This window comes from Lipotes vexillifer, unplaced genomic scaffold (assembly GCF_000442215.2).
Source record: "Lipotes vexillifer unplaced genomic scaffold, Lipotes_vexillifer_v1.1 scaffold371, whole genome shotgun sequence".
NCBI lineage: Eukaryota > Metazoa > Chordata > Mammalia > Artiodactyla > Lipotidae > Lipotes > Lipotes vexillifer.
The window spans coordinates 544,671-556,223 of NW_006786304.1; the positions used below are offsets into that span (position 1 = coordinate 544,671).

The 11,553-nt window shown below is 56.4% G+C and overlaps 1 protein-coding gene across 1 annotated transcript in view; it reads left to right on the plus strand.

Moving 5' to 3' along the window:
- Positions 1-6,648, plus strand: part of ZC3H4 (zinc finger CCCH-type containing 4) — a 40,027-nt gene extending 33,379 nt beyond the window's left edge. Inside the window, exons 11-14 of the mRNA XM_007458482.1 lie at positions 1-159; positions 384-727; positions 3,645-3,896; positions 5,129-6,648. The exon at positions 1-159 is cut by the window's left edge and continues 209 nt beyond it. Of these exons, the coding sequence (XP_007458544.1) occupies positions 1-159; positions 384-727; positions 3,645-3,896; positions 5,129-6,648 (2,275 nt within the window). The remainder of the gene's footprint in view (positions 160-383; positions 728-3,644; positions 3,897-5,128) is intronic.
- Positions 6,649-11,553: the final 4,905 nt, after the last annotated feature.

Genomic DNA, 11,553 nt, shown 5'->3' on the forward strand with positions numbered 1-11,553 from the left:
TCCGCCCCCCGGCCCCCCTCAGCTGCCCATGCCCGTGCACGAGCCGCTGTCCCCACAGCAGCTGCAGCAGCAGCAGGACATGTACAACAAGAAGATCCCCTCCTTGTTTGAGATCGTGGTACGGCCCACAGGACAGCTGGCTGAGAAACTGGGTGTGAGGTGAGTGTCTGGGGGCTTTACTGGGCTCAGCCAGGCTCCTGTGTGCCAGGGTCCTGTGGCCTGGGAACCTCACCAGGCCAGCATCCTGCCTCTCTCCAAAGCCCTCAGAGGCCTGCTGGAGCCCTCTGTTGCTCAACCATGAGCAGGCCTCTGTGTCTCCTCAGGGATGTGGCTGCCACCCTTCCTCTGCAGCCCCTCTCACGGGCACCATTTTCTCCTTCCAGGTTTCCTGGACCCGGAGGACCCCCAGGGCCGATGGGCCCCGGGCCCAACATGGGACCCCCGGGGCCGATGGGGGCCCCGATGCATCCTGACATGCATCCCGACATGCACCCCGACATGCACCCTGACATGCATCCGGACATGCACCCCGACATGCCAATGGGCCCTGGCATGAATCCTGGCCCGCCCATGGGACCTGGCGGCCCTCCAATGATGCCCTATGGTCCTGGAGACTCCCCACATTCTGGAATGATGCCCCCCATCCCACCAGCCCAGAACTTCTATGAAAACTTTTACCAGCAGCAAGAGGGCATGGAGATGGAGCCAGGACTCATTGGGGACGCAGGTATGCAGGGCTCAGGGTGGGGGCCAGCCAGGGCTGCTGGGGTCTGCACAGTGGAATGTAGTCAGGAAGATTTGGTTTTTCTTCCTTGGTGTGAGTCTTTGAAAACATGAATCCAACTCCATCTCTGTCCCGTGAGTGGTTGAACATTTTCAGTGACGTGGGATTCACTACCCTTTTGAGTCTAGGAGGAGTGTTATGATTACCATCACTATAACTTATTTAATTTCTGTAAGTTTTGCTTGGTGTGTGTGGAGTGGGAGCTTGGGAAGTTAGAGGGACGGGTGTGGAATGGTGTTAAACTTCAAGGCTGAGGTGCCCTCAACCAAAGCAGCCTCCTTCCGAGGTGGTTCTTGGCTTGGAGCTGCCTTGCAACTCTGCTTGTTCTGTCCCCACAACTGACCATCTTCCTTCCTCCTTTCCTTCCTTTCTTACAAAACGAGAACATGTGTTGGTGACAAACTAAACGTCCGACAGTCGGGTGCTTGGACGACAGTGCCGCATCAGTAGGAGGCGGTGTGCAGCCCTCAGAAGGACGAGATGTGTCATTGCTGCCAGGGGCCAGGCGTGCTTCTAGGCGTGGGGTCAGAGCAAGGAAAGCACATAGTCCTTGCCTTAACTGCATTTGAGTGGAGGGAAACCAACAGGAAATGTGTAAACAAGGGCGTCAGCTCGTTTCGGCATTGGTCATTGCTGGCGGTGAAATGGGGCACCATGTGAGGGTGACGGGTGGAGGCCGGGCCGGCTGGGTGCGTCACAGCCAGCAGAGGCCTGTCTGAGAGGTGAAGGCGGGGAGGGAGTCGTGGGCTTGGCTTAGGTGGCAGCTGCAACAGGTACGGAGGCCTCAGCCAGTCACCTTGTTTGTGGAAAACAAAGGTGTCCATGTGGCTTGGAAAGGGAGGACAGGGGAGAGAAGTCCCAGCACGCAGGACCCTGTGGGCCATGGCGAGGTGGACTCGGTGGAAGAGTGACGGGGATAGTGGAGGAACGCAAGGGCGATGGATGCTAGTAGCGGCCGGAGGGGAATCTTGGAAGCGTGTGGGCTGCCCTTGAGTCGCCCTGGGCAGAGGTGAGGTGGGTGGCAGCCGGGAGAGGACAGGGAGCAGCAGGGCTAGGTTTAGAGGCGGAGCCATAGGGCCAACGTGACAGGGTGGCAGGGGTAGGTGGGGATGCCAGCTGCGGGGCAGAGGCGCTCTGGGCGTTCATGCTGAGCCAGGTTGGGGCAGGGCAGCACTTCTGCTTTGGCCACATGAAGCATGAGGTGCCCGTTTGACAGCCATACAGACGTCAGGAAGCTGACCCAGGCTGGAGGTCAGTGTGAGAGTCTTTGGCATCTCAGTAGTGTTCAAAGGCATGAGAGCAGGTGTTTGGGGCAGGGAGCCAGGTGAGTGACATGTTCTCAAGTGAGAAAAGCAGGTGACCTGAGGGGGCTTCCTCCCCCTTTAAACAACGTGTATGAAACGTGCATGGAAAAGGTCTGGGTGGGGAAGAAAACCCGAAAGTCTGTCGAGCTGATAACAGTTGGTATCTCTGGAGTAATTCACTCTAATGCCCATATCATGAAATCTACCTTTTTAGTAGTATTCAGTTGTTTTTAATATATTGAAAATAGCAGAACCGTCAAGTAATTCACTCTTGAATTCCGTGCAGGGGGGACTGGGTGGGACTGTTGTTTAAGGAGTGTCCCCAGCTCTGAGCCAGGGTGTGGCTCAGAGCAGACTCGCCCATCAAGTTCACATGTTATGAAGTTCAGGGGCTAGAAGAAAATGACCTTTCACTTCATGCTTTATACACTTTGTGTATGACGTATTTGCAGATTTAATCATTTTAATCCTGAAAGTTTACTTTAAGTTACAGATTCACTTTCTTGGTAGTGCTGGCCACATTTTGGCTGCTCAGTAGGGGAGCCACATCACACGGTGCAGATAGGGGATATTTCGTCCTTGCAGAACGTTCGTTCTGTGGGACAGTGCTAACTGGACTTTGTCTCCGACCCACACACGCGCGCGCGCACACACACGAGTCTCCAGGCGTGTCGTTGAAGATCTGCCCATGGTGTTCCCCTCGTCTTTGGCTCTGACTTGGGTAGCATTGGTGAAGGGAGGTGGCTAGTGCCGGGCGCCTGCCCGCCCTTCAAGAATGAAGGCAAGCCCTTCCGCCTTGTGCTTCCTAGATGCTGTATGGGAGAAACACACACACACACACACACACACACACCCGTCCCTTTAAATGAAGCTGCACGCTCATAAACGTTTGTGGAGTTAGCAGCCCTTAAAGGGAGGAGGAGGAGGAATCACCCGTCAGCCTCTGGGTTGACGTGTAGCCATAGCAACATTGTGGTGTATTTTCTTCTCTTCTTTACTAGTCTTTGTTTATCACGGTTGAACTCATATTCTGAGCTTACTGAGAGATTAGGGTGTGTTTTTCTTTATTGATTATTTATTTATTTATTTAAAGAAATCATAAAATTAATGCTCATCAAGAGTAATTAAGACAGATCAGAAATGTGTCGAGTAAAAAGTGAAAGATCCCTCAGCCCCTCTCTCCTGTTCTCATCCCCAGAGGGACTGTTTTCTGTCTGTCTTTTCAAAGCCTTTTCTTTGTGTTTTACAAACATCCGTACGATGTTCCGTCCTGTATTCACCTCATGAGCATTTGCCCATGTCACTAAACCTCACCGTGAACCCCATTCTCAGTGGCTGCATCCTAGGTGGGACCCTCCCCGCCCCCCCACTGGCTGCTCCGTCCTCCGCTGCTGGGCTTTCCGTGGGGCCCCTCCTGGGGAGGGTAGGAAGGGACGGGCTACACATTCTCACCCATCGCCATCAGGGGGTGGTTTTCCAGTTAAGGGCACGGGTGGGTCGGAGTTGGTGCCGTGAGGCCCTTCCCGACATGAACCCTCGGTTCTTCCCTGCCACAGAGGACTACGGGCACTACGAAGAGCTGCCGGGGGAGCCTGGGGAGCACCTCTTCCCCGAGCACCCTCTGGAGCCTGACAGCTTCCCTGAGGGAGGGCCCCCAGGCCGGCCGAAGCCGGGCGCCGGTGTCCCTGACTTCCTGCCCTCGGCCCAGAGGGCCCTGTACCTGAGGATCCAGCAGAAGCAGCAGGAGGAGGAGGAGAGAGCGAGGAGGCTGGCTGAGCGCAGCAAGCAGGACCGGGAGAGTGAGGAAGGCATGTGTCCTCCCCAGGGGCAGGGGCTTCCCTGACGGGTGCAGCCCCCCGGGCCGCCGTGCAGGGCAGAGGTGGGGAGCACCTAGGTCGGGTTTTGTGTCAGAAAGGGACCTGTGGCCGGGGAGGACCCCTGCTCAGGGCTGTGAAGCTGCTGGGGCTGCTGCATGTCCCTGAGAAAATTAGACGTCGGGGCTGCCCTTCTGTGTCGTGGGGTTCGGGAGAGACCCTGATCCCATCGAGGAGGGAGGTGGGCTGGTCCCTGGAGGAGACAGCAGGCAGTAGGGTTCACCCCCTGCACCCTTACAGAGGAGGCTGTAGGGAGAGTCTCAGTCCCCCTTTCCCCAGACCATGTTCTCGGGAAGCCAACAGATGAGAGCTAGTCATCGACATAAACCAGTAATAATCACAGGCACAGCTGCCAAGCCTCAGGTGCTGTGCAGTGACCTGATGGTATCCACCCCAGGGTGAAAGGGGGTGGACAAAAACGGTATGTAGAACCTGAAGCCAGAGGCCATGGGTGACCCTGACCAGAGCTGAGGAGCAAGTGGGACAGTGAGAACAGGGGACAGCCCCCTCCCCTAGGGGCTCCGGTTGCACCTGCCTAGAAAGTTGGACGTGGGCTAGCTTCTGAGTCTGCCCACCTGGCCCCTCCCCTTATCAGCTGGTGACTACCCTGCCCTGGGTCGCGGGAACGTTTTGAGGGGCCCAGGAGGTACGTGTCTGTGAGCCTCAAGCGCAGTGAGAGCCAAGGCAGCAGTAGCTGCTCACAGGCACTCAGAGCCAGGCCTGCCGTGCTGGGGCCTGAACCTGCCCAGGAGGTGAGGAGGTGGCAGCAGAGCCCTGGGCTCGGAGTCTGAGCTCAACCCTGGCTCCGTCCTCTATCTTATGGCACTGTCTGTGCCTCTGTTTTTCTTATCTGTCAAATGGGCGTGATGATAACGCTATATCCTGGGTGTTTGTGACAAATGAGACAAAGCACTTAGAATGGTGCCGGTACGCGGGGAAAGGTCCATAAACGATAGCCAGAGACCTGCCAAGCTCGGTGCTTGGCCTGCCTGAGCTCACTGGCTCTTCGTGGCATCCTGTGGTGGGGATGGGGTGTTGTAAGAGAGGAGAAACTGAGGTTCTGAGAGGTAAGAGGCAGGGGAGTGGGCTGCCATGGGGTCCAAGAGGGCTGGTGGCAGATGTGGTGGCCACTCACCCTCTCCCTGCTCCTTTCTGCTTTTTCTCAGGTGACACTGGAAACTGGTACTCAAGTGATGAGGATGAGGGTGGGAGCAGTGTCACCTCCATCCTGAAGACCCTGAGGCAGCAGACGTCTAGCCGACCCCAGGCTTCTGTCGGGGAGCTGAGCAGCAGTGGGCTGGGGGACCCCCGCCTCCAGAAGGGACACCCCACGGGAGGGCGGCTGGCTGACCCCCGCCTCAGCCGGGACCCCAGACTTAGCCGCCACGCCGAGGCTTCCAGCAGTTCAGGCCCAGGTGACACAGGACCCTCTGACCCTCGACTGGCTCGCTCCCTGTCCACCCCCAAGCCCGAAGGCGGCCTTCATTCCAGCCCCGCAGGCCCCAGTGGCTCCAAGGGGTCTGGGCCACCCCCTGCAGAAGAGGAGGAAGGGGAACGGGCCCTTCGGGAGAAGGCTGTGAACATTCCCCTGGACCCCCTCCCTGGGCACCCACTGCGGGACCCGCGCTCGCAGCTGCAGCAATTCAGCCACATCAAGAAGGATGTGACCCTGAGCAAGCCGAGCTTTGCCCGCACTGTGCTCTGGAACCCTGAAGACCTGATCCCCCTGCCCATCCCCAAGCAGGATGCAGTGCCCCCCGTCCCTGCGGCCCTGCAGTCCATGCCTGCCCTGGATCCCAGGCTGCACCGCGCCACCACCTCGGGCCCCCCCAACCCCCGGCAGCGCCCAGGCACCTCTACAGATCCCAGCACATCTGGCTCCAGCCTGCCTGACTTTGAGCTCCTCTCTCGCATCCTCAAGACTGTCAATGCCACTGGCCCCTCGGCGGCCCCTGGCCCCAGTGACAAGCCCAGTGACCCCCGAGTGCGGAAGACACCCACCGACCCTCGGCTGCAGAAACCAGCAGACTCTGCTGCCTCCTCCCGGGCAGCCAAGCCTGGCCCCACCGAAGCGCCCTCTCCAGCTGCCAGCCCCAGCGGGGAATCCTCCCCACCAGCCACCGCCCCCTATGACCCCCGCGTGCTGGCAGCCGGTGGCCTGGGCCAGGGCAGTGGGAGTGGGCAGAGCAGCGTGCTGAGCGGCATCAGCCTCTACGACCCCAGGACTCCCAACACGGGTGGCAAAGCTGCAGAGCCGGCCGCTGATGCAGGCACCCAGCCCAAGGGCCCTGAGGGCAACGGCAAGAGCTCCGCCACCAAGGCCAAGGAGCCCCCATTTGTCCGCAAGTCCGCCCTGGAACAGCCTGAATCGGGGAAGTCTGGGGCAGATGGGGCCGCAGCCACGGCCACAGACAGGTACAACAGTTACAACCGGCCCCGGCCCAAGGCCGCTGCGGCCCCCGCCGCCGCCACGGGCGCCCCGCCAGCAGAGGGCGTCCCGCCCCAGCCCGGCGTGCACAACCTCCCGGTGCCCACCCTCTTCGGGACTGTGAAACAGGCACCCAAGACGGGCTCCGGAAGCCCATTTGCTGGCAACAGCCCGGCCCAAGAGGGTGAGCAGGACGCTGGGTCCCTGAAAGATGTTTTTAAAGGCTTTGACCCCACTGCCTCCCCCTTTTGCCAGTAGTGTTAAGCTGGAGTCGAGCGCTCCCTGCACCCCACCCTTTCCAGGGCAATATTTAAGGGCAGCAACCAGAGTTGGGGACTTGGGGGGAGGGGGGAGGGGGCCTGGGTGTTCTTTCTTTTCTTTTTTCCTATTTTTTCTTTTCTCCCCCCCCCCTTTTTTTTAAAGTAGTACTTTCTTTGAAACATATAAATTGTATATAACCATCTTTAACTTCTGGTCAGTGCTGCGGGGCTCCTAGGCTCCCGCCAAGAAAACCTACATGTGCATGTGTACAGTTGCGAGTCCCCTGGGCCTCAGCCCCAGCTGGCACTCTGCCTGGCCTGGCCAGGCCTGATTTTCAGGGACTTCTTAAAGGCTGGGGCCCCAGTTTGGTGGCTGGGGGTCTGGTGGGTTTTCTGGGCAGAGCTTGGCCCCTCCCCCCCATCCTCCCCGCCCCCCCCCCCAGGACAAAGGGAACAGCAGGCGTCGAGAAGGCACTGAGCACTGCTCATCCTGTGGTGCATGAGCAAGAAGAGACGGAGCCGAGATGGTGGGCAGGACCCGCATGGAAGCAGGTCTAGGCATTTCTGCGTCTCCTCTGCAGTGTGCAGGCCATGATGACCCGCTTCAGGGGCCAGCAGAAGTGAGAAAGTGTCAAGACAGAAGGAAAAGAGAAAGAGCCTTCGGAAGCTGCCTGGGCCGGGAGAAACAAAGTCCTTTTCCACTGCTGTCTCATCTGGATTCACACACCGGCCTCCCTGCCATCCTCCGTCCAGAGTTCATCCCAGAGCAAACCGGCGCCCTCCAGCCTGCGACAGGAGACTCCGGGTGAGAAATGGACCTGGAGTCGGCAAGGCTGGTGTGGCCAGGAGCTGCTTGCGAGAGGCAGAGCACGCGCTTTCCGTCAGCTTAGCCCGTCCCGTCCTGTCGTGTCCCAGCCGTGCCTTTCCCCCTCGTGCTGGGCTCTGTCCTGGGCTCAGAAGGCAAAGTGCCCAGTGAGCCGGCCCCGGCCCTCTGGGGACAGCTCAAGGATGCATGGCACAGCCATGCCATCAGGCTCCTGACAGAGGGATCCCTGGGTGGTTCTCGGCAAAGTGTTTTGCTTTCTCCGCTTTCTTCACACCTCCTTGCACCATATTTTTAGGGCCCGTGGTTTTGGTGTGTTTGGTTTTCTTCCAAGCCGACAGGTGCATGGGTTCGAGGCGTGTACAGAGTTGGATTTGTGGATACTTCCGGGACGGGGCCTGAGGACACGGTGGGAGACTAGCCAGGGCAGGGTGTGGGCTGCTGGGCCCTCTCCAGGAGAGGGACTGGGACCCCCACTGTGGGCAGGGACCATGGAACCCAAAGCCTGTATCCTGCTCTCCTCATCCGGCTGAGCCGGGAAGGGAGCATAGATGCCTGCCCGGGCTCCCCCCGACCTCCCCCAAGACCCTGGCTGAGGTCCCATCCTGTCCACAGAGCCCCAGAGAAGGCCCACCCCGTGGACGTGGCCTGAGGGGAACCAGCGAGGCCTGTGCGGCTGGGGCTCCCTCCTGCCTGTGTGCCGGTACTGGCCGGCCGTCTCCTGCCTTTTTCCTCCTCATCCCACGGTCTCAACCACCTCATTTAAGGGCCCTCTTTCTTACTAATAATGAGGAAACATGGTGTCCCAGCCAAAGGGTTCCCCCTCCCACCTCCTCGGTGTAGGAGGTTAAAGAGGGTTCAATACCAAACGCCCTGCCCCAGAAGAGAAATAGTCATTGAGTTTGGGGCCGGAAGCAAGGGCGGGAGAGGCAGTGCGCCATGATCAGGTTGGTTTGGTTTGTCTTTGTGTCTTTTTGTTTTGTTTTAAACAATCATCAGTGAGATTTTTCTTCAGCCACCAGTGTTGGCCTTGAAGCAGAGGGCTGCAGCCCTTAGTGTTTGTAAAATAAGAAAGAATACACAGTGTGGCTGTGGTTGGGTTTTTTTTCCCTCCTTTGAGAATTTTTTTTATAAAAGCAAAATTAAATACTTTTTTAAAACTGAAATCTGTGGATGAAATAGAAGCTGGAACCCACCTCTTGGAATATTCAGCCTAAGAACCTCATGGGACTATGAATTCACCTGAAATTTTCATTTGCCATCAGGCTGAGCTTTTAAAGAAAAATTGTTCTCTAACCAGGATTGTAACAAAAGTGTAAATACTATTTCAGAGTTGAAAGTTGATGGTGCAAATATGTATATAACGTACTGTATTTTTACAATGATCGTCGCATGACTCTATTCCACCCCCTTTTTGTACTCCATATCTGTCTTCCAGAAACGTCACCTGCCCTTTCTCCTGTGGTCTCTTAATCCAATAATTGTATTACTGCCATTAAAGGATGCAGTTATTTTAAAAAGCCTGTGGGTCTTGTTTCTCCGTGCTGCCCCCACCATCCCTTGTCCCAGAAATGACGGGGCGGGGGTGAAACCTTGAAACCAGGGTCTCTTCTCGGTGGCCAGCCCCAGGGTGACATTCATGATGACACTGTGGGAATGGTGCTTCCCAACAGCTTCAGCTTCCCTTAGCGGCTGACGACTGCATTCCATAGTTCCTGGGCTCTGGCTCCGGGCCAGTCTCGGCCTTTAAGGACACAGGTGGCTCCCACAGGCATGGTCCTGCCCCCCGCACAGATCACAGAAGAGGCCAGTGATGAACTCAGGACAACTGGGCTGGCTTCTAAGGATGAGAAACGGGAGGCCTCTAACTGCTGTAGACAGTGTCACCTCAAAATTTATATGTTGAAACCTAGTCGACCAATGCAATGGCGTTTGGAGGTGGGGCCTTTGGGAAGTGATGAGATCAGGAGGATGAAACCCTTACGAATGGGGTTAGTGACCTTATAAAAATGAGACCCCCACAGAGTATCTTTGCCCCTTCCTGCGTGTCAAGATGTGGCAAGAAGACAGCCATCTGGGAACCAGGAAGAGGCTCTTCACCAGACAGACACTGAATCTGCTGGCACTTGATCTTGGACTTCCAGTCTCCAGAACTGTGCTATTTTGTTATAGCAACCCCAACGGACTCAGACATTACCCACTTGTTAACCAGGGGTCTTCTCTAGGGAAGCTGCACTCGGCGAGGGTGAGAAGGGAGCAGGACTTGGCCTGGAGAGTAGCCATGTCTTCTTTGGACTTCCTTTGGTTTCTGTGTTTCAGTGGGCCTCTATTAATTTTCCATGACTGCCATATAAATTATAGAAGCCAAGTGGTTTAGAACAGGAACTCGGGGTGGGGGGGAAACAAAAAACAAAAACAGGAACTTGCTACATTACAGTCCTGGAAGTCAGAAGTGTGAGACGTCTCACTCGGCTAAAATCTCCTGGTTGCCAGGGCTGCCTGCCTTTCTGGAAGAACAGGGAGATTCTGTTTACGTGCTTTTTTCAGCTTCTGGAGGCCACCCACCCACCTTGCCTCATGGCCCTCTTCTGTCTACAAAGCCAGCAACGTCACATGTCTCTGGCCTTTCTTCCATTGTCACATCTTTCTCTGACCACAGCTGGGAAAGGTTCTCTGCTTTTAAAGACCCATGTGATTAGATTGGGTAATCCAGGATCATCTCCCCATCTCAAGATCCTTCATCACATATGCTGAGTCCCTTTGCCATGTAAATTACGTATTCATGGGTTCTGGGATAAAAACATGGACATCTTTGGGGAGCCGTCCTGCCCGTTAATTGGGATCCTGGGTATTTCTCAGAGCAGGATTCTCCCAGCCCTTACGCTGGTTGCTGGTCTAAGCAGGTAAGCTCTAGGTCTCTCAAAAATTCAGGGTTCAGCCTTTGAATTTCTTCTAATTCATCCACATCAAGTAAGGATGATTTCACCTGTAACTCAAAACCCCAGCTCAGGGACTTCCCTGGTGGTTCAGTGGTTAAGAATCCGCCCTCCAATGCAGGGGACGCAGGTCCGATCCCTGGTTAGGGAACAAAGATCCCACATGCTGCAGGGCAACTAAGCCCGCGCGCCGCAAATACTGAGCCGGCACACTATGGAGCCCACGTGCCACAACTAGAGAGAAGCCCACGTGCCGCAACTAGAGAGAAGCCCACGTGCCGCAAGGAAAGTTCCCGTGTGCTGCAACTAAGGCCCGACACAGCCAAAAGTAAATGTATTTTTAAAAACCCAAAAAACTCCAACTCAGCTGCCTTAAACAGGCAGGAGTTCATCATCTTAGGTAAGAAGGTAGGGTGGTTTCAGGGTTGGTAAAAGTCAGAGTTAACTCCAAGTTCACTCAGGTTCAGCCCATCTTTCCACACTGCCGGCCTGGGGCAGCAGTACCCCTCATGATGGCAAGATGGCTAGAGCATCTTCCAGACTTCACCTCCTCACCCAGCCAAGTGCAGAAGCAGAAAAGAAACTTTCTATGTATCTATGAGCAAGGAAACGCTTCCCGGAAGTCCCTCAGTCTTCCTTTCAGGTCTCGTTGGCTGGATTAGATGGTGTGCCCCTCCCTACGTTGGTCCGTGGCAAGAGGGGAAATAGAGGTCTGACGTCTGGTTCTTAGACTAATCAAAGATCCAGTGTCCTGGGGCCGAGCACATGGCTGCTTGGAAGGTGAAGATTGCAAACACCCGTGGGGCTCGTGCAGGAAGAAGGCGGCGCAGGAGTTGGAAGCCGCAGCGGCAGTACAGGCATCATTCAAGTGCTTGGGGTATGGACCTTCTCTGCACCAGAGCCTGTGCTTGGCACCGGGCTCCAGCACTGTCTGGGGTGAGGTGTGCAAGGAGAAGGAAGGTGGCATTGGGGCTTGGGAAGTTGGCAGGTCCTGGAGAGCCTTGAAGGCTGTGTTACAGACATGGGCAGGGGAGAGCTTGTATTCAAGTAACGACTGGAGTCAGAACCTTCCATCTGGCGGAGGTGTAGGACATGGGTTGGCCAGGGAAAGATGGGGTGGGGGTAGGGCAAGTGGGGAGCCTGG